The sequence below is a fragment of the Marmota marmota genome, unplaced genomic scaffold (genome assembly GCF_001458135.2).
Source record: "Marmota marmota marmota unplaced genomic scaffold, marMar, whole genome shotgun sequence".
Taxonomy (NCBI): Eukaryota; Metazoa; Chordata; class Mammalia; order Rodentia; family Sciuridae; genus Marmota; species Marmota marmota.
Genome location: NW_025999945.1, coordinates 5,574,560 through 5,597,433, shown reverse-complemented (window position 1 = coordinate 5,597,433; position 22,874 = coordinate 5,574,560). Strand labels below are relative to the sequence as shown.

Genomic DNA, 22,874 nt, shown 5'->3' with positions numbered 1-22,874 from the left:
ATTGTCCTTTTTAGAAAGGGAAGCCCTGAGGTATTTAGAGGACCTTAAAAGACAACTGAAGAATCTATTCAAAGAGCTGGAAAATGAGAGTGTTAAAGAGTTGAATTGTGTCCCTCAGAATTCATATGTTGAAGCTGGGCAGAGTAGCACATGCCTGTAGTGTCAGTTACTTGGGAAGCTGAGGCAGGAGATGGAGGCCAGGCTGGGCAACATAGGGAAACCATGTCTTGAACAAAATAAAACAAATTTATATGTTGAAGTCCTATTCCCAGTACCTCCAGCCTTCCCAGCACATGGATGCAGCAGCAACCTTATTTGGAAATAGTCTTTGTGGACACAATTCAGATGTAAATTGAGGTCATACTGAAATAGGCCCTTAGTCCAGTATGATCTATGTCTATATATGAAGAGGAGAACTTACAGAGTCAGATACATATACATGTAAAGATTCAGACACAGCCTTGGGGGCAGAGAGTAGCTGCAAACCAAGAAATGCAATAATTGTGGCAACCACCAGAAGCTAGGAGAGAGGGCGTGGCCACCTCTCTGCACGTTGATTTTGGACTTCTGGCCTCCTGGACTGTGAAAGAATACATTTCTGTTGTTTAAATCATTGGTTTATTATGGCAGCTCTAACAAAGTAATACACAGGGTGAATACAATGCATCCCACAAATAGTAGAGGTCTTGAAGTGAAAAATAGGAGCTTATGGCAGTAAAATTCATGACTAGGATTGTTCTGTATCACAAGAGATTATTTTGTGATATATCAAGGGGACAGTGAGTGATACACAGGGCTAGTTTACAGGAAGGCCTAACAATCTCCATGCTTATTCTGCAAAGGACAAGATCTACTGAATGTCTTTGATCAAATCCACTGAGCAGTCTTATAATTCTCTTATAGCTCTAAGAGATTATTCAAGTTTAAACTGCATGGATATTTCATACATTCCCAAGATCTACCTTGAAGAACTCTGGTTTTGTTTTTTATTTATGGTAGCACATTCTTTTCTCAAATAAAGTAAGTTCAATTATAAATTGATATTACAGGGCTTTGTAAGGGATGATTATTTCCTATCTCCATCTTCAGGGTCTAAACATTTGTAGGCTCAGCATCATGTGCCCACCTCGAACCAAAGCCCTTTAAAGGAAAATGTCAGTCTCATAGTAAAATGACCCAGCTGTTCGGCAGAAATAAATCATACACTGTTAATAGTTAATCTAAGGCTTATCTACAGGCAGCTGTATATCAAGAACAGGACCACTTAGGAAAATAAAATGATGACTCAGTCCTGCTTTCTAAAGGTTCTATTAAGAGAAACCTTATCTCAGCTTTCCATAGGCTAGTCAATAAGCTCCAATCTGGTGTTCATGGTGAAAATTTCAGGGAAAACCTTCAAATCACTTCATCATAACTGAAGCAACATATAAGCTTAAGAAGCCATCTGTCCCTTTAAGTTCAAACCTCATTTGCTGGCCCCTCACTGATGGAAAAAGCATTACTGGTGGGACAAGCTACTGGTTTCCAAATCCTAGGGCACTCTGTTGCCCTTTGTGAAGTGGAAAGTAACAAAGCCACACTGGTTTGTAAATAATCAATAGTAATAAAACTTTGTTCAACCATGGCATATCAAGGCATTACGGTATCTGCCAACTTTTAAAAATAATCCATACAGGGTTGGAACCATAGCTCAGTGGCAGAGTACTTGCCTAGCATGTGTGAGGCACTGTGTTCAATCCTCAGTACCATATTAAAAATAATAAATAAAATAAAGGTATGCTGTCCATCTATAACTATAAAGAAAAAATTTTAAAAATAATCAAAACATCAGAATGCTGGAGTTGCAAGGGAGATTGGTGGTTGGTCACCTAGCCTTCATGTACTTCTTTCTGATAGTCAGGACCCCAGATCATTGGAACCCAGGGCTAAATACGTACCGCACAAATGAAGCAGGTGTCATGCCAGGTATGCCCCAGGGCTTCAATAAACTTGTCACCAGCTTCCACGGGGAAATCACAACCATGACACTTGGTGCTGAACAGGTTGACGTAGTCTGAAATGAAAGGCAGAGTGAGCACCAGGAACCCAGGAAGGCAGGAAGGAGCAATCTGGCCACATCTGCAGAAGGTGAGGAAAACTCCCAAATCAGTGGGTTGGGGAAAGTGGGTGAAACCTAATTGGTAGCTTGTCATATCACATAAAATATTAGTTTCTTGATTTATTTCTTTTTCCTTTTCCAGTAATTTGCTTTGATGTTGTGGAGACTCAGGCTTATTCACTATCTTATGCTGGTTTGATCTGCAAACACTTTTGGGAATTGTCATCAACTTTTTGCTGGGTGATTGTCTCTTCTGCCTCTGTCACCTCTGATAGCCCAAACAGATCAGTCCCAATACCAGGAAGAAAAAAAAAATCCACATTTCCCAACAGTTATTTACTTCAGAATAATGAAGTTAAGATTTTTTAAGTTATAGAATGTTCTTTACTTGACCATTCTTCCATCACTGGGCATTGTGTTGACAACATATTTTTACTACTATGAAAACTGTGGCTCAGTGGTAGAGCGCTTGCCTAGCATGTGTGAGGCACTGAGTTTGATCCCCACCACCACATTAAAAAATAAATAAATAAAATAAAATAAAGGTATTGTGTCCATCTATAATTTAAAAAAAATTGAGCCAGGTGTAGTGGCACATTCCTGTAATCCAAGTGGCTTGGGAGGCTAAGATAGAAGAATCACAAGTTGGAGGCCAGACTCAGCAACTTAGCGAGGCCCTAAACAACTTAGCGAGACCCTGACTCAAATAAAAAAAAAATAAAAAGCAAAAAGGACTGGGGATGCAGCTCAGTAGTAAAGTGCCCCTGGGTTAAATCTCCAGAATGAATGAATGAATGAATGAATGAATGAATGAATGAATAAATAAATAAATAAATAAATATTTTGAGCTGTCCACAGTTGCACCTGCAATCCCAGTGACCTATAGGCTGAGACAAGAGGATCATAAATTTGAAGCCAGCCTTGCAGTTAGCAAATTGTGTCTCAAAATTTAATAAAAGGGCTGAGATATGGCTCAGTAATAGAGCACCCTGAGTTCAATCCCCAATATAGAAAAAAAAATTGAGCTATATTATTGAGGGAAAGCATGTTCTCCTTCCCATCCCCCTCAGCAAATGAGATGATACTACTAAATATTATTTGTATAATGCTTGTAGCTTATTTGACATTTTCATATAGATGTTCTGAGGTTTGAATGTGTTCCCCAAAGTTCATGTGTTGAAAACTGAATCCCCAATGCTATAGAATTGGGAGATAGGGCCACGAAGGAGGTGTTTAGGGCATACGGGCCCTGCTTTCATGAATAGATTAATGTCATTATTGAAGGAATAGGTTCATTATGGCAGAGGTGGGTTTCTTATAAAAGTGAGTTTGGGCCAGGCACAGTGGTAATCCCAGCCACTTGAAAGGCTAAGGCAGGAGGAACTCAAGCTGGAGACCAGCTTTAGCAGTTTAGCAAAACCCTCTGCAACTTAGAAAGACCTTGTCTCAAAATAAAAAATCAAAATGACTGGGGATATAACTCAGTGGTAAAGCACCCCTGGGTTCAATCCACAGTACAAAAAAAATGAGTCAGAGTTGAATTATTACTGTGTTAGTTTTGTTTTTGTGGATGAGGTGAAAGCCCCTCAGAGAGATGAAGAGCCCAGCCAGAGTCCCATGACTAAGGCACCATCAGGCCCTGAGTGCCTCTGCCACAGCAGTTGTCCTCCATGGGCCACAGGGGCAGCAGTTCTACCACACCAGTTGCAGAATTCTTCATGAGTCTTCTAGAAAAGCTTCATCCCCCTTATGGAGACTTCAACTCCTCTACCACTCAGAAGTGTTACTTATCTGTCCACAGCTCTGCCACAGTTGGCTTTTTCTTGCAGTGATTTTCTGTTCATCTCTTTGTGGACAGTAGGTCTGTTCATTATCTCAGATCATGGACTGAGAGGCACTGTGCCTTTCGGGTTACAAACCTGGAGTCTGAAGAAAGCAAGCTGGGTTCAAATCCCAGCTCTATTAAGGAATTGTTTAAGCATGAGGCAAGTCACCTAACTTCTCAGGACCTCAACTTTCTCATCTATATAATGGAAATAATTACAGTTCCAAACTCATAGGGTTGTTGAACAGATTAAATAAGATAATATGTGAGGTATTTGGCACAAACACTAAAAATGTTAGCTCTTATTTTGTAAATCTTCATAAATGATGAAAGGAGGAAAGAGAACTATGGTTATTTGAGTGCCCACTGTATTTCTTGTTTAATTCTCATGGCAGTTTTGTGAAAAGTTAATGTTCCTGATTTAAGCATAAGGAAACAACTGGAAAGGTTCCATCACATCAGTTGTAACAAGCAGCACCTGGCCTAATGGACTCTAAAGTTCAACCTCCTTCCATGACTTTATTCTGTCTCCAACTCCTTATCTATTTGCCATTGAGCTTTGATAAATTTTACTTATCTCCTGCATATTTTTTTCTAACCTCTGACTTCTCCTTTTGCTTAATTATATTTTATCCTGAAAACGCTCTTGTATAGCCCAATTCATCAGTCTTGGCTCTGATAGAATACTTAATCTCTTCAATAGTCAGAAATGTATCACCTCACCAGAGCTAAGCAAACATGGTTGTGCTCCCTTTAGAAAGTTGCCACAGGTTCAGGGTTTACTCTATGCCCAATAGCGGCTTACTAGTGTGGGGTATTGGCTAATCCATCTCCACTTGAGCCAAGCCCTGTACAGGCCTTCTGACATATTTCTCATCACTCCCAGTCAGTTTCCAGGTGCTCTGCTCTTTCTGTTAAATTTCTGTGTCTCTATATCAAACAGGTCCCAGTTTTAGGAAACCTCGCCATGTTCTCTACCTGAATCTCTGTAATCTTTAGGGTCAAGCCTTCATCCTGGGAAGTTCTCAAGCCCCACCTCCACCAAGAGAGATTAGATGACATTCTAGAGCAATTCCCTTCTTTATCCTTTCATTCATCTACACATCCATCTTCCTTCCTTCCTTCCCTCCTTCCTTCCTTCCATCCATCCATCCATCTGCACAACTGCCCATCATTCTTGAATGTCCATGTATATCACAGCATATCCCATGATGTTCGGTTTGCTTGAGGTTTTTGAGGGCAGAGACCTGCCATGCTGGACTATGCACAGTAGCTTTAGTGGGGACGGCTCAAAGTACATGTTCAATACACATTTGACAGATAAATGATGAACAGAAAACAAAGAAATGGTTCAAGCTAATGTACTAAATAGTCCCTCTCCTGTAGGTTTTTCACAGATTAAGCTTTTAAAATAGTTTGAGCCTATTTCTGAAATATCTAGTCTTACCTACTGAATGATTTTTTAAATTTTAAACTTGATTTTGTAATGATTTGAGAATTGCCACTTTGTTTGAAAATTTGGTAGCACATATCTGATTCTAACACATTTTTATTGGTATTTTTCCTCATTTATTCTATAAAAGGAGATTGTCATGAGTTCCAAATTAAATTTGTGCATGCATGGGTCTTTCCATCCAGGAGATAATCTAGCTCCTCATTTATTTCTTCTTTTAAGTCTTCATAATTTTCTTTGACTAATTATTTTATGTCCCAAGTTGAATTAATACCTTTGCATTTAATGGATCTTACTGCTATTGTAAAAAGATTTCCATCCATTACACTAGGAATGCTCTGTGTTGAAAAAGGACTTAGTACTTTTCTCTAGCAATGGTCCTCAAACATTAGAATCACAAGGAGGATTTGGTAAAACACAGGTCATCAAGTTGTACACTCCAAGTTTCTGATTCACAGATTGGGAGTAGGACTCAAAGATTTCTATTTCTAGCAAGTTCTCAGATGATGTTGAAGCCACTGGTCCTGAGACCACACTTTAAGAAACAGTTCTGGCCAGGCATGGTGTCACACACCTGTAATCCCAGTGGCTTGGGAGGCTGAGACAGGAGAATTGTGAGTTCAAAGCCAGCCTCAGCAATTGTGAGACTCTAAGCAACTAAAACTCAGTTAGACTCTGTCTCTAAATAAAATACAAAATAGTGTGAGGATGTGGCTCAGTGGTCGAGTGCCCCTGAATTCAATCCCAGGTACCAATAAAAAAAAGAAAGAAACAGTTCTGATTCCTAAACACAACTGAAGATTAGAATAGCACAAACGGGACATCCTACAAGATTTTGTTTCTGCAGGTCTGGAGTAGGTCTGGAATTTATCTTCTCTCTAGTTTTTAAGGTTCCCTACATGATTGTGATGCTTTGCCAGACTTGCAACTACTCAGGTGCAGGTTCAAATGTGAGGGGGCTGACTTTCCAATCTGTCTTACTTATATTTTGGATAAAATTTTCAGTTTATCTTTGCAGCCTAACAGAAGTCTTTCTGAGTCTAGAACCTGACATTCTGGCTTAATCAGCAAATTTGACAGGACTCCTTTCTGTGTCTTCTTACAAGTTGTTGACAAAAAATGATGACCAGAGGGTTGGGGTTGTAGCTTAGTGATATAGAGCACTTGCCTGGCACATGAGAGGCCCAATTCTGAGGCAGGTTAACCAACCAAGCTTGGCTTTATCTGATAGATCACCTACTTCTCTTTTCTTTACCTTGTTCCTAAGAATATCAATCATTCATCATATTCAAAAAGCATACTCATTTTATTGTGTTTTTTCTAAGATAAAAATTAGTGTTATTGCCTTGCCTTCAACAATTGATTCTATTGCTTATTGCTTAAGTGGAACTTGTTTTGGTTTTGGTGGTGGTAGGGATTGAACCCAAGGCTTCAAGCATTCCAGGTAATTCTACCACTGAGCTACATCCCCAACCCAGAAAGTGGATTCTAAATTGTGTTCCATAGAGAGCTGTGGGTCTCCTAAGCTGTTTCAAGGACCACTCATGTTGCCCACTTACTGTGGATAGGCGGTTTGCTAAGAGTTTTGCATGCATCATCTCAGTTAATCCTTATAGCAGCCTCTGAAGCAGGTAGTGTGGATGAGGAAACACTCAGAAAAGATAAGCCCTTCTTCCAGGTTCACACCAAGCCCGAAGCAACCCATCTGCGTCTCTCAGGGCAACTAGATCTGAAGGGAATCTGCTTCCTAGCTGTCTTCCCTAATACTAGACCATCACATTGCTGGACTGTTTACTCAAAATACATTTTTGAAAATCATTTTTTGGGAGGTTGCTTGGAGAGGGGTAGCAGGGATAGTAGAAATCTATCATTCTTTTATAAGTCTCAAACATAAATTGTGGCTTATCACAAATTATCCAAACTATATTGTTGTTAGTTGATGAATAGTAGCGATTTGCATAGGTATAACAGCATTTTCAGTAATTACCAATCAACACCATATAAGAGGGGGAATGACTAACATTACTGGCTCCCTTTTACAGATGTGGAAATCAAGACACAGAGCAACTTAGTAAGTTGGTTTAAAGTCATTCAATTAACTTTAGAGCAGGAAAGAGAATTCAGCAGCATAAGAACCCAAGAAGTTTTTGTTTGTTTTATAATTTACTGTCATGGGGAAAAGTTTTATTTTGTTTTGCTTTTTCCTTGGAGTAACTGTAATGAGTTCCCCTTTCTGATTTGAAAGTAATTTACTGTGTTTCTCTTTTTGCCCTCAAACTGGCTACCCAGCCAGTCACTGCAGCTCTGTTATTCTTCATAACCAGCATGCTTGCCTTTTCCTCTTCTGATAATCTGGTGCTATTGTCTTAACTTTCACCTCTACTTCCCTTTGTTGGACCCCACCCCAAGTCTCTCCTTGAAAGAATGAGGGAGTGAAAGGCCAGTAGCCAGAATCTTGAGTATCTTAAAAGTGCTGTGTCTTTTCAATTTAAAATAATTCATTTCACATTTCAAGACACCATATAGAACTTATAGGGCTACCCCCAAAATCTCTAATTTAGCCAGTGAACTTAAGGAAACTGACAGAATATCAAAGTCTTATAAGCATGTTAGACACAGAGGAAAGGAACACTCCCACATTCCGTGATTTATACCCTCTCTGGTTTCATCCTCTTCACAGCTCTGTAAGGTAGGGATTTACAGATGGGGACAGTGAGGCTCAAAGTGCTTTAGTAACTCACTTAGGGTTCAAAGCCAGCCTGAGGTGGAATCAGGAATAGGACCTAGGACAAAGTTCAGACCTAAGGCTTTTTTCCGACTAAACCTGGTCTCCAAGTCAAAACAACCTGAAAGGTTTCCCAAGCAATTATGAGGCCAACTTGTGACTCATACATTTGATGCAGGAAAGAATCAGACGCTAAATGTGTAAAATAAGCTATAGACTCTGCCTCCCTTTCCTTGGAAGGCTACAATCAAATGAGCAGGGGAAATACTTCAATTAACTTTCTTTGTGTAATATTAGCATGATTTTGACATTAAGAACAAACCAAAATCAAGAGCTGGGGATGTAGCTCACTGGTGGAGCCCTTGCTTAGCACATTTCAGGCCCTGGATTTGATCCCAAGCACAGCAAAAACCAAAAACATCAAAAACCTTTCTTCCAGAAATAAAAGAATCTTGATGGCCAGATATGTAGGGATACAGGCAGGAGTTAGTGACCCGCTTGGCCCCTGCCTGCTTGCTTGCATCGCTCTGCATTTGCTCTATATCCCAGTTTCCTACCTTTCTCACAATAGGGCTCTCCATCTTCCATGTGGAAGAGGCTGTTCCCAAAAGGCTTCTTGCAGGCTGCACAGACAAAGCAGGTGGTGTGCCATGTCTGCCTCAGGGCATGCATCACTTCCTGGGGGGAAAATATTGACTCAGGATGGAAAGTTCCAGGGGAGAAATGAAACCAGGCTTAACTTTATCACCAGGTCCCAGCCACTGACTAAGCAGCCATTAGGGAACAGGGCAGAAAAGCCCGGAAGCAGGCCTTGGATACACCAAGGGTAGGCAGAGGAGGGAGTTCCTAGTATCCAATGCTTGCTGGGTTCCACGTTCTACGTACTGTTATATAAGCTGTGATGCTTAATCTTCCCAGAAGCCTGGGAGGGAGGTCCTACTTATTACTGCCACTTTACCATAGGGGCATCAAGGGTCAAGGCCACATGCAGGTGAGCTGGCAAGGCTGGGCTATGAAGCAACAACTTGCTTGGCCAAAGTTCCCCCATCACTTCAAGCTGTGTGGCACAGACATATAATCATCTCTTGTTTCAAATTCATTTGCTCCCTGGTTCACTGGTGGCAAACCAACTCCCTTTGGGGACAGAAATGGAGTTGTTTTCTCTCTATTAGCAGCAACTTCTTGGCTTCTAATGGGACTTCACAATCTTAGGGAAGGGAGAGGAGGTTGATCAGGGCTGCAGAAAAGACAAGTCAGAGGAGAAGAATGTAGTCCACTTACCCCCATGATTTTGGTGTTGCACTTGGCACAGAGTGGGGCAAAGAACTGCTCATAACACCGCTCACAGTAAACATTGTTCTGCTCCTCCACAAAGCACACATCTGCCAAGGAGGTCTTGCAGTAGGCACAGTTGAACTCTTCTGGGTGCCAGGAGCGGCCCATGGCTACCAGAAAAGGACCCCTGGGGAGGCAGAGAACAGTACCTAATAGAAACCCTCAAAATTTGGAACCAATATTTCAAGAACCCCAACAATCTTCATATATTTAGCCCATAAATCCCACTTTTGTGGCTGTTCTAATGAAATAATACAAAATTCAGAGAAAGCTCTATGCAGAAAGGTGTTCATTGTCCCATCACTTACCATAAAGAGAAACTACCATAGGGAACTGGGTAAGCACATGACAGAATTCAGTTGAACACAGTAATTATAAGAAAAATAATGACGCTGCTATTGATGGCTAAGATTTATTAAGTACTCTGTGCCAGACACTATACAAGAATAATTTTGTATTTATTAACTTATAATCTTTAATCCTGTGAAGTAGGAACTATTATGAAGCCTATTTGGGGGAAGGAAACTGAGGCACAGAGAGGTTAAGTAATGCATTCAAGGCTGCAGGGCCAGGAAGTGGTAGACCCAGGACACAAAATGACAGTCTAGTTCCAGATTAGGAGTCAGAACACTGGGACTATAAGGAAATTTTTTTATGTTCTATTTTTCCTTTTCCATGTTTTCTAATTATTCTCTACCAAGTATATGATACTTTATTTTTAAATAAGAGGGTTGAGTGTGTGGTTTAATGGTAGCACAAGGCTCTGGGTTCAATCCCAAGCACACACACACACACACACACACGCACACACACAGATATATATATATATTTATATATATATACACATACATACATACTATATACAAACATATAAGAGCATATTTTTCATATATGCAAGCTCAGATCACAAACATATTAACATAATATGTTCAAACAAGCATCATCTGTGACCCCAGGCTTTTAAGCCTAAAGTGATTTGATTTCATTTCAGTCAAGTGCCCACCTATGCCCTGAGCAATACAGGCCTGTCTGTGGCAAGACCCAGAAGCAACCCCAAAGAAAAGCTAGGTCAAAACCAGCACTGTCAGCCAGCTTGCAACATGCCCAATAAACCTACTGACAACAAGACTGGCAATTCCCAGGACCCGGCCTTAGCCCAAGGGGAAGCTCCTGGCACCAGACACCAAGCTGGGAGCTTCACCCACTTACCTCATGGAATCCTCCCAACTCCCCAGTGATGTGGGTGTCACACAGGTATGGAAGCTGAAGCTCAGAGAGAGTCAGACCAGTTGGTGGGCCAGAGGGTTAGAAGGCTGCCCTGCAGTGTAGCTAGCTTTTGTCTGTCCTACACCTGTCCTCCCATCCCCCTCACTGCGTGGCTTAGATCATGGATAAGCACCTATGTGCCCACCCTTCCAGCACCACAGTGGACCATACCTGATGACGTTGTTGCAGTGGCCACACAGTGGAGTTCGGCTGCTGGCTGGGAAGCGCTCAGCTCTCTGGACGGTACCTCTGGCAAGGGGGGTCATCTGAGGACCTGTCGGAGTATATGCTGGGGCGCCCCGGGGCAGGGTCTGCTTGCTAATAGACGTGGTGCTCTTGCCAGGGGCAAACTTCTGAGAGAAGTTGTCATCTGTCACCCAGGGGGGACGGCTGGCAGACTCTGCTGGGCCCCCACTATAGGCCGCTGAGGGTGTGGGGTTATAGTTTGGGGCAGGTGAAGGGGTATAGGCTGGAGCAGGAGAGGGGGAATAGGTGGGAGCAGGTGAAGGGGTGTAAGTAGGGGCAGGTGAAGGGGTATAGGCTGGGGTAGGAGAGGGGGTGTAGGGAGTTGGAGTGTAATTGGCCCCTGGGGATGGGCTGTAGGTAGATGCAGGCACTGCAAACCAAAAATACCAAAAGAAAAATGTGTCAGGTGTTTCTTTCCCCTTCTTCTCCTGCTCCCCCAGCCAGAGAACTGGAAAAGGTGACTTTAATGTTAGAACAGTACAGTGTTTTATGGAAAATATGTTCCTGAACTTCTTGATGCCCCAGATTTTAATTCTCAGCAAAGGATCCCAGGGAAATAAAGAGTGAGCAAACGCAGCAGAGCCCTGGGGAGCTTAGACAGGGCTGGGAAAGGATGTAACTATAAATAGTTGCAGCTGTGCAGGGTGGGGCTCCACCACAGCTTGGCTGCCTGAGCCCCACTGAAGGTGGGGAGTAGGGGTAGAGGGTACCTGGGCCAAGACAAGGGTGGGAGTGTGTCAGTTCAGCCTGGACTTGGGGATGCTCTCAGTTGCAACCAATGATTTGACTCCAGCATGTGTTTCAACCAGCATGCTTGGTGTACCTGGATCTAGTCCAGCCTTCCTAGCAAAGCAGATGACCCAGCAACTGGGTTTTCAAGTTCAGGTTTCAGGTTTAGCTACAAAATCACTTTCTTTGAAAAACAGCCTAGCTTGATTTGTATTGGGGAGGGGGGGTTCCATTTTGGTTTGATGGAAGTCTTAAAGGAGTCACTAAGAGTCAGCCTAAGCAGACAATTTTGGTATGATGCATGCAGCCCAGGTCTAGCTGCTCACTTGGACCTGGCTTCCCCACATCACTTTGGTGCAAACTAAGAGCATTTGAGTGATACCCTAGTAGTTACCAAGGAAATTTGAGCATGGGGAAGAGAATGTGCTGTCCTACTTTTGGAATCCTCTCCTGACACTAACTGAGGGCGGAAACACTGCAGGGGCACTGCAGCTGCTTATCAAAAGCCCTCTCACCCTGAGCTCTCAAGCCCCAACTTTCTGCTGCATTGTGCTATGGGGCCAGCCAGGGTAGACCTAGCTGTGTCCTGTGCTAGGTCCAACTGGCCTCTTCTTCTGGCAAGGGAGGTTCCCAAAGCCTCACCTCTGCCCAGTCTGCTACTCTGGAAAGCAGCTTCATTCCCCCAATCCCAGGAAACATGTCAGGGCAGCCTCCCTCTTCATTCCTGAGCTGAACCTGAATTGGGATAAACTGTGCTTAGGAAGCACCCACTGGGTCCCAGCTGGGCTTGAGACCCTGTTCCTATCTCTGGTCTCTCTTTCTCAACTGGTGCCCTGGGGCTATCTTGTGTAACCTGTGGCCTTTTCAACTTTGCCCCTTCTATTCCCAGATGACTGGCCCTTCAGAGCTAAGAAACCTGGAAAATGCACATACTATCCTTGCTGGGGGTGGGTAGGGACCATGCTTGTGATAATGGAGTATCAAGGGCCTGCCTAGAGACATACTGGGATTGATGTGGGCTTCCAATGGAAGAAGCTTCTCCATACAGAATCTTCCTCCCACTTACAAAGGGGCTGGATTAGGCATATAGCACAGAGTGGGAGTGAATCCTTAAATTATCCCCCTTTACACTTAAAGTCAGTAGGACTCAAGCAGAGTAAGTGGCAGCATGCAACTCTAAAATCTTTCTTTCTATACCTCAAGCTGCCTCTATAAAGAATACAAGTCTAATTTCCAGAAAATCTTAGTGTGCCATATCACTGTGGAATCACTCCCAATGTGGAGGAGACCCCATGCTCTGGCACATAGCACAGCTATGAAGATCCTGGCTTCAGGCTAGGGGTATAGCTCAGTGGTAGAGCTCTTATCAATCATGAGTGATTCCCAGCACCACCAAAAGGAGGAGAAAAAAAAAAAAAGCATCCTGGCTTCATGTCCTAGCTCTACTATTTCCTGACTGTGCATCTTTGGGCAAGTTCTTCCAACTTCTCTGGGCCTCAGTTTCCTCATCTAAAAACAATAATAATGGCTGGATGCAATGGTGCATGCCTGTGATCCCCAGCTACCTGGGAGACTGAGGAAGGAGGATCATGAGTTCAGGCCAACCTGGGCAACTGAGTGAGACCCTTTCTCAAAATAAAATAAAATGCATTGGAGATGTGGCTCAGTGGTAGGTAGAGTGCCCCTGGTTCAATCCCCAGTTCCACACCAAGAAAAAAAAAAGTAATAATTCTTAGTACTTCACAGGATTATTATGAGGTTTAAGAGAAAATAAGAAACAAAGTGTCCAACCTGCTGGCAGTGTGTGTGTGTGTGTTACTAAATATGAGGATGGTAAGGTGGTGGTCTCTTGGTGTTAGGGTTAGGAGGTATTGCCAGTTTATCTTGTAGCCTGGTGGTCACCTGGAAAGTCCAGCCCAGGTAGACTATAGGATGGAGGAGGGAAGGGAGATGTGACATTCTGCAGTCAGTCAGATAACCTGGAACTAAGCCTATTCACTGGTGGTGGAATTTATGTTACCCCTGCCACCAAGGTATGGTGGTAACCTACAAGAGTAACATAATGCATACATTTTGTAAAGCCCAAATTCAAGGTATTGTTATCTTCCCCAACTTTGCATAGCTCCCTAGTACCTGGAGAAGAGGATCTCAAAATACCAGAAGCAAGGGTGACTTGGAGAATAATACCAAGGAAGTAAAGCGGAGAGAGGTAATCTGGTCCTGTTTATTTATTTATTTATTTGTACCAGGGATTGAACTCAGGGGGCACTTGGGCACTGAGCTACATCCCCAGCCCTATTTTGTGTTTTATTTAGACACAGGGTCTCACGGACTTGCTTAGTGCCTCGCCATTGCTGAGGCTGGCTTTGAACTCACAATCCTCCTGTCTCAGCCTCCTGAGCCACTGGGATTACAGGCCTGAGCCACCATGCCTGGCTGGCCCTGTTGGCCCTGTTTTATATAATGAGATTCTGTGTAAGATTTCTCTCTTGTTCTCTCCCTTTTTTTTTTTTTTTTGGTAAAGTGCTGTTCTCTGCTAAAAAGGATTAAAGAACAAAAGCCCTAATCCTGTGCTGTCCAACCCATAGACTTTTGTGGACTCTGAGCCTCTGAAATGGGGTTATCCAAATTGGAAGTGCTAGTATGGTACAAGATTTTTGAACTCAGTAAAAGAATAGATACTTTATAAAGTATCTCATTAATAATGATTTTATACTGAATATATGCTGGAATTTTGTTCTATTTTGTTTCTTAGCCACGGTCTTGCTATGTTGCCCAGCCAGCCTAGAACTGGGTTCAAATGATCCTCCTGCCTTAGCCTCCAGAGTAGCTGGACTACAAGCAAGCACCAATATGCCCAACTGTGAGAAATTCTGAATGTAGTGTTAAATAAAACATATTTAAACTATTTTCACCTGCTTTCTTTTACTTTTTATAATTCATTGCAGTACTGTCTCTAATATTCAAGGGCACTAGCTTTACATTGACTAATGTGATCAAACATTGGAAGATTTAGCTCCCAAGGATACTGTCTAGAATTTTTTTTTTTTTTTTTTTTTTGTACTGGGGATTAAACACAGAATTCAAGCATTCTAGGGAAGGGCTCTACAACTGAGCTATAGCCTCAGTCCCCTGCTTTTTTTTACTTGAAAAAAATATATTTCTATATAGATATAGGTATCTATATAGATGTAGATATAGATATATGCTTATCAAAAAATTTCTTCCTCTTGTATGGTGCTGTCCTAATCAAAAATACTGGCTACTAAATACTGATGGCTTCCACATGCCAGGCCCTTTGAGTATGTTATTTCATGTAATGCCTCATGCAACGCAAGAAGCAGATAGTATTTGCATGTCCATTTTACAGATGAGGAATTGAGGCTTGGAGAGCTTAAGAGAAGGCCTAAAGGTCATCCAACTAGCGAGCTGCCTAGCTGAAACTGGAGCTCTGGCAGCCCTACCCCGCTGCAGATTCCCGCTTAACCACTCCCTACAAGGCAAAACATGCTTTAGTACACCCTTTCCAAGTTAAGTCCAGCCCTCCCTTCAGCAATTCTAACCCTATTCCCTGTGCCTGGCGGAGACATTCTCTTCCTCGCACGGGAAGGCCTTCCAGATTCCTAGAACCGCCCCCCCCCCGCCCCCCAACCTCCCTTTTCTCAAAACCTTACAACAGAGGGAGGTTAAAATCGAGACCTACTTCCTTCACCAAGGCTGCCCTGAACCAGGGAAGGGCCCTTCCTCTCAGTGGTGGCTTGGCTCATCCGCTCCCCTCCCCCATCGGGTCCCCTATTTGCTGGGACCAGGGGGTTCCTCGTGGCCTGCCTCACCTCGCCACCCCCGACATGCCAGGAGGGACTCCAAATCTCAACTCGGAACCCCGGGGCTGTTGCTATTTTTGCGTGAGGGAATTGAGCCCGTCCGAATTAGAAGGTGATTATTTCATCTCTAATTGGCAAGTTCAAAAGGCCCCTATCGCACTCGGCGGCCTGGGGACTATGTAATTAAACAAGGTGTTTTCTGAGTCACTCCGGGCCGGGCCCGGCTCTCCGCAAGCGACCGGTTGCCGCCCGGCCCGCGGGCCCATGTGGCTGTCCCCTGGCCCGCGGTCCCATTCGCCCACGGCGAGGCCGGTCCGGTTCCCGCGCCGCCGCCGCCCCTCCCAGTCCCCAGGTGTTCTTGGGAGCGGACGCCGAGCCTCCGCGCCAGCGATAAGATCCGGGCTGCGAACGCCGCCCTCGGCCGGGAGGAGGCTCCGCGGGGAGCTACGGCGGGGACTCGGCCGCGCGCTGCGGGCCGCGCGGGCACACACTCCCGGCTTCGCCTTGGGCCGCCTGCCAGCCGCCCCCGGAACGCTCTCGGCGGCCGGCCTCCCCAGGAGAGGGAGGTGGGAGAAAGCCGTCTTCTCCCCTCCAGGCAGGAATGAGTTAACGTCTGCACCGCCTAGAAACGGCGCGGAGGCCCGCGGCTCCGGCACGTCTAGCCTGCCTGGGCCCCAGCCCGGGAGGGCGCTGCAAAAGGGCACGCGGGGCGGACCCGCCAGTGCTCGCTCCCGGAGCCCGGCCGCCCCCTGGTGGGACTGCGGGGTACAGCCAGCGGCCGGGACTGGGGAGCTACAGCGCGGGGCCGCCCCGGAAGGTGCCAGAAGAGCCTGCCCAGGGCCCCACGGAAATGCACTCCTTGCACCAGCACAGGGCCTCACCTCCACCCGCCGATTCCCATCCAAACTGCTTTCCAAGTTCCCTCCATGGTTCCCAACCTGCTGAGGGTCAGCCACTTCTGCCCACTCCGAGATTTTTCTCCCTTTCAGCCCAGTCTAAAATGTCCCTTCATCCAGTGATGTTTTAACTTAGGTGTTTTCTGTCCCTCTGTCAGGTACCGTGCGAGGGGCGGCATTTCATTCCTAAAACACGAGGTGTACTAGTGTCACTACCAATAATCAAATGAAAAAGTTTAGGCCTGAGAGAGGAGGTAGTTTGCTCGCAGTAGCAGCCCTGGAGTAGGATGCTAAAGCGCATCCACGCCCATACCCAACACTGCTGTCTGAGGAAGCTCTGTTTTAACTGAGAGCTGAGCCTGCCATCTCTGCCCCACGCACCAAATTCAAGCTATTCCAAGCAAGACCTTGCTTACCTCCCAGCCTTACCTCCTTTATGCTCCAGTCTCAGAGAAAAATTCACTGGGATGGGGTCTCTTGTGCCTTACTGGGATGTACTTCTGAGTCTAGACTGTGGGTACTCTTCTTTACCCTATGGCTGCTTTGTCAATTCACTCTGTCAATTCACACTCTTTTATGACACACAGAAAACGTTCTCTGTCTTCCTTCCCTCTGCTTCAGAATGACCTATTCTCATTCTTTCCAAAACAAGTCCTTAATTTCTTCCCTTCATCAGTTTGCCATGTGCAAAAATGGTGTGTGTGTGTGTGTCAGGTAGCGGAGATCCACCCACATTAAGGGGGAAGCTGCTCATGTGTTGGGGCAGGTGGTAATGTGGGAAATCTCAGTACCTTCAATTTTTCAATAAACTTAAAACTAAGAAAAAGTCTATCAAAAAATCATACATGTATAATTTTGAGGAGAGAGAAATGTTTGCATTGTTTTTTTTCAAGTTTCAAGTTCCTTCTTTTTTTTGCATTGTTATTGTAAATGCAAAATCATTACTGCTTTTCATAAATTCAAGATGAGTATAAAGATAAATGTTGAAAACATAATGTTTTAAGAGGACAGTGTGTGCTCACCTAAAATTCTGTCTCACCCATCTGTAGAATGGGCACCAAGGGATCACTCTGGGAACACCTGGGACCCTTGCACTGTGTACACAGCTGCTGAAGTACAGAATACAAGCTCACAGCCTCTTTGCTGTCCACTGCTTGTGTCTTCCTTTCCAGTGTACGTGAATTTATTTGTTCCTTCATTTTCTATGCCATTACTGAGCATCTCCACTGTGCCCTGCCTAACTCAGGGGCATGTAAGGGAGAAAAATCCCTCTTCCCTGCCCTCCTGGAGTTCAGAGTCTGAATCCAACAGGAAGGAGGGGATGGTGACTAAACTCAGAGCCTGGATGCTGGCAGCACATCCTATACACCAGGGAACAAGGGACATCCCTTCGCCCTGAGAAGAGACCTTAGGTCCTTTGAGCAAGGGTTGGTCTTTGCACTTCTGATTCCTTGAGTCCTTGTCCAAGCTGGACAACCTCCCCTCCCACTCTGCCTCTCACCTGGTTGGTAGACAGAAGGCCGGATGCTGGCAGTGGTGACAACTCGGGGCTTGGGTGCAGGGGCAGCTGGACCCTCACTGTAGCTCGTATGGGCAGTTGGTGCTGGAGAGGTAGCTGCTGCAGGGCTGCAGGTAGAGGCCTGGGGTCTGGAACCAAGAGGGGAAGTGTTATAGCAAGAAGGACAGTCCTATCTGGGTCCTGGAGCCTGGGGCCTGCAGCCATAGCAGGTTGGTTCCTTGAACTTTAGGATCCTCTATGAGGAGGAAAACCGATAGAGATGTCTACCAGAGGCTGTGAAAGAAAAGCCAGGGGAATCTTAAAGGGGAGAAAACTGCTCCCTGTAGCTAGTGCTACTGTCTTTGGAGAGAGGGAGAAAGCCATCAACTAGACCAGAGGACACTTGGAAAACCTTCACCTCCCTGGGGCCTCTGACCACCTGGCCTCCTCTTTTACTCTTTTCCGTTTTTGCTGCAGGGAGCAATAGTCTCAGGTTTTTAAACAATAATGCTCCAGCAAGTGCTCTAAGAGGCCCCCAGCAACTCCCCCCAGCAAACATTCCATTTCCATACAGAATTCCTGTTGTCTCCTCCCACTGGGTTAGCTAGCTGTCAGTAGGCCTAGAGCAGCCTCTTCCCACATGCAGCCCAGGAGCTGTGGAACCAAAAAAAGTGTCCTAGTTCACTGCTATCAGAAACAGATGTTCTTGTCCTCTCCTCTTGGAGAGTTGAAGGCTTTGAGAACTGCCAGAGTTTAGTGCTTGTTGAACTTTGATCCAATGGTTCCCAGCTTCATTTGTTTGTTAAGAACTTTTTCTTCATTTAAAATTAATGAACATCTTGCTCTCTGCATGTGTCTTACAGATCCTAAAGGGGACAGGTGAACACACCCATTGCCAATGGGTCTTTGGTGAGGGTACTGGAGAAGAGAGACCCTGGAAGTATATCCCCCACCCCAGCTTATAGCTTCCTGCATTTCTTCCATCTGTTCCCCTTGGGCCCAGGGCCTACCCATTTTTGCTTGGCAGAATTGTAAGATGAGGGAGTGCCCTAGGATACGAACCTTCTACCAAGCTCCTTAGTAGATCCAGGAGAACCTGTGGGGCTGCCCCCAGATAAGGCAAATGTAAAAGGATGTTCAGAGAGCCAGCATCCCAGACTTGGGGGCTATTCACACTTTCCCTGTCACCATGCCAAGTTTCTGATAGATTGAGGCCATTGTCTCCTTTCCCTGGCCTGCCTACCCTTCTGTGAACAGATCTCTGTGCCAAGACCAGCAAAGTAGGGGCCTCATCTGCAAGAGGAAGAGATGGTTTTAAAGGAGTTCTCAGCTTCCACTGTGGTTGGACAAGGCCACAGGTCAGTGGTTATGAACCAGACTCTCCCACAGTGGTGGACACTTTGCCAGCATCCCAGGAGCTACAGGTTCTATGTCAGGGACTGGGGTGGATAGAGGAAACAGAAGCTGAGAACTCCAAAGCCAGGCTCTGATGAAAGGGCTCCTTCTAGTTCTAGCTTCTTCTAGTCCATGTGCAAGGAGGGAAGTTAACTGGGCTCAGAATATAACATCATGACCTCTCTGCTCTAAGTTCTACCCAGGTCCTAGCTCTCCTGGCAAGACAAAAGGAAGGAAGGATTCACCCTGCTGCGGGTGTCCCAAGGGTTTCAGGTGCTCTGTGGTGGGCGAGTCGGGGACACAGAGGCCTGGAACCTGGTGCTGGAGCTTGCCCTTTGGCAGGGGCAGGATATAAAACTGGATTGCCCCTGGGCTCCAGCATCTAGTACTCCTCCATCCAAATTGGGTGGCTTCTTCCCACTCAACAACAGGGATATTTCTTACTTCAAAATTTCTTTGTGTAGGTAGCAAGGCCTTTATGCAAAGAAATTCTGGCTTGGAGAGGGGAAGTGGGTTGCTAACCGTTCCCCAGGAAACTGAGATAAAACCACCCCAGAAGCCCTGGCCCAGGCTCACTCCTAAGGCTTGAGACAGGCTGGGAAAAAGCTGGGCTTGGTATTGTGAAGCCTGGGGTAGGGACAGCAGACAGGCCTGTGGGTCACTTCACATCCTAAGGCTGCACCATGGACTTTTACACTCTGACCCAGGGAGGCATGTACTCCTCAACAAAACCCCGGGGCAGGGGCCCATGGAAAACTAGGAGAGCTGGGGTCTTAACTCCAAACACCAACTGCACAGCTCCAGGAACTCCCAAAAGAGAGCTGGGCTAACCCCTGCTGTTGCACTCACTGTTGGCTCCAGAGTAACTTGTCCATCCCACCTCTTCTGCCTCCCTGAAACCCCCTGCTTTGGTTTCTGCTTGCTGGGTATCCAGGAGGGCAGGTTGGGGTGGAGGAACTTGAAGTACTTGTATCCTTTTTATGTGCTAGGTGTTTCATATACACTTTTTCCATCACGACCCCATAAATACATGTGTTGTTTTGAACTGGTTTTTTTTTTTTTTTTTTGTACTAGGGAATGAACCTGGTGTGTGTGTGTGTGTGTGTGTGTGTGTGTGTATGGGGGATGTTTAACTGAGCCACATTCCAGCCCTTTTCTTCTAATGTTTTTGAGACAAGTTCTTGCTAAGTTGCTGAGGGTCTCACTAAAATGATTGTAATCAAACTTATGATCCTCCTGCCTCATCCTCCCCAGTCACTGGGATTACAGGTGTGCACCACTATGTTTGGCTTATTTTAAACATCTTTACAGATAAGGATAATGAAGTTCAGAAAAGTTCAGTCACTTTCTCAAGGTTACAGACAGAAGGTAGTGGAGCAGAAATGTAAGTCCTACTACATACATCAGGTGTCTCTGAAGTTAACATGCTTCTCTATCAAGAGAAGAGAGGGGAGGGGATGTGGGCAAATAGCAGCTTACATATTTGGTCAAATCTGACTTGCTTTCTGTATCCAGCTCAATGTTCCCTCCTCCAGGGAGCCTCCCTTAATCTCCCCAGCCCTTTGGAACAACTTTCATTCTTCATTAGCTGAGTTCCAGGAACAAGGACTTTTTTTTTTTTTTTTTTTTTTTTTGTACTGGGGATTGAACCCAGAGGTGCTTTACCAATGAGCCACATCCCCAGCACTTTGTTTTTTATTTTGAGACAGGGTCTGACTAAGTTGCTTAGGGCCTCACTAAGTCACTGAGATTGGCCTTAAATTTGTGATTCTTCTACCCCAGCCTCCTGAGTCACTGGGATTACAGGCATGTGCCACTACCCAGCAACAAGGACCATTTATACAGTTCACTTCGTCATCTCTGTGTGTGCACACTTTTGTTGGTGCGTGAGACTTTTTACCTTTGTGACTAGAGATGAATTCCGGGATGGCAGGGCAATGTTCCTGCCTCTCTTCTTAGCCACAGGTGGAACAGATCCCTGAAAAGCACCCCAGCTTCCCCCTTCATATTCTGTACCATACAGTGTTGGCTTTCTTGGGAGACCCCAGGGCCCTAAACACCATGGATCCCAATGCCCACAGATGTATCCAGGGTGGGGCCTTTCCTCCTGCCCTTTCTCTTCGTCAGGGCAACACCTGTGGGCTGGTTACCTTGGACTGTCCGCAGGGATAGAGGTAGAGGCTGCAGCAGAGGCGGTGGCAGCGTGGGCAGTAGCTGTGGCCAGGGGTGGCGAGGCTGCCCTAGGAGAGGCGGCAGCAGGCGGCTGGGCAGAAGCGGGCAGCAGCGGGGTGGAGGCCTGGCTGGTGCACACTGGAGCATGCTCAATAGGGGTGCTGATGAGGCGGGACCAAAAAAGATAACAAGTCAAGGGGGCCCCAGACCCTGGGGGGCGGGCTCTGCATGGGGACAGGTGGGTACAGCTGCAACAGGTGGATAGAAAGCGACATCAGTACTGCAAATAGAGCAGGATCCTCCAAGGGGTGCATCTTCCAGGTGTAGGGAAAGAACTCCTCTGGGATCCTGGGAGGAGAGGCTCAGACCACGGTAGGGCCTGGTAACATCAAAAACATTCTCAATCCTGGAGGAAAAAACTCCCCCCAAGTTTTTGTGCTTCCTAACTTTCTTTCTCAGCAAAACACAATGTAGTGGAAAAATAGATTTGATTATCAACAAGTTTCTTCTCCCTTATTGTTTTCCTTTCCCTTTAGTTCATCATTTAGTCAGGGGCATGCATTACCTTCAGAGAGGGATGATACATACACACACACACACACAAAAAAAAGCAGAAGTAAGATATGTGGGTGTCAAGGCCTTAAGCTCTAGAGTTGTGAGAAGCTGTTCTTCAGGCTCTGAAAGATTCAGGGCACTGACAATACATTTGCAAAATGGATAAAAGGTATCATGCTGGGCAGATCAAGGTTATCTGGACCAGAAGTGGGATAACGTGGATTCAAAGATGGAGGTAACTGTGCCCTTTTAGGAGTGGCAGAACTTCTGGTAAGGGGACAGGTAGACACCAGAAAGCTCAAAGATCTTCATGCCACTGTGTAATCTAGATACTTAAGTAGATTTCCCACACACCTAAGAAAGACATGGGCCTAGGCCTGAGCACCTGAGTTATAAAGTAGATCTGAAAGGCCTTATAATTTGGAACAAGAGAGGTGACCACTCTGCCAGTGTGAACCAGTGTGGCCACATAGGATGGGAATATTCTTCAGTCAGTACAGATAGACCAGATGCCCAGATGTCTCAACTCTGAATGCCTGGGCATCATGTAAATAACTCTTTTCCAGAACCACTCCAGGAAGAAGAGAACAGTCTGAGCCTGGATTTATGGCATTAGATTTCTGCTACCTGTGAAATGAGGTGAAGAATAAAATTAAATTACAGGAAAGAAAAGAAAAAAAAATTTTTTTTGAGACAGGGTCTCAGTGTGTTGCCCAGACCTGTCTAGGATGGTTGGGCTCAAATGATTCTCCTGCCTCAGCCTCACAGATAGCAGGAACTACAGGTGTGTGCAAATACACCCAGCTCATTCTTTGTTCTTTGATTGGCATTTGTATTTTTAACAACAGTGATAAAAA

The 22,874-nt window shown here is 45.3% G+C and overlaps 1 protein-coding gene across 10 annotated transcripts in view; it reads right to left on the bottom strand.

Moving 5' to 3' along the window:
• Ldb3 (LIM domain binding 3) overlaps nt 1-22,874 on the bottom strand; it is a 65,206-nt gene that overhangs the window by 6,940 nt on the left and 35,392 nt on the right. For 6 of the 10 annotated variants that reach the window (XM_048801685.1, XM_048801683.1, XM_015500079.2 and 3 more), the window contains 6 exons: nt 21,441-21,623; nt 17,899-18,044; nt 10,874-11,318; nt 9,383-9,563; nt 8,659-8,779; nt 1,938-2,053 (listed from right to left, as the gene is read on the bottom strand). In XM_048801685.1, coding sequence (XP_048657642.1) covers nt 1,938-2,053; nt 8,659-8,779; nt 9,383-9,563; nt 10,874-11,318; nt 17,899-18,044; nt 21,441-21,623 — 1,192 coding nt within the window. The remainder of the gene's footprint in view (nt 1-1,937; nt 2,054-8,658; nt 8,780-9,382; nt 9,564-10,873; nt 11,319-17,898; nt 18,045-21,440; nt 21,624-22,874) is intronic. The other 4 variants (XM_048801688.1, XM_048801689.1, XM_015500073.2 and 1 more) reach the window with 1 other exon arrangement.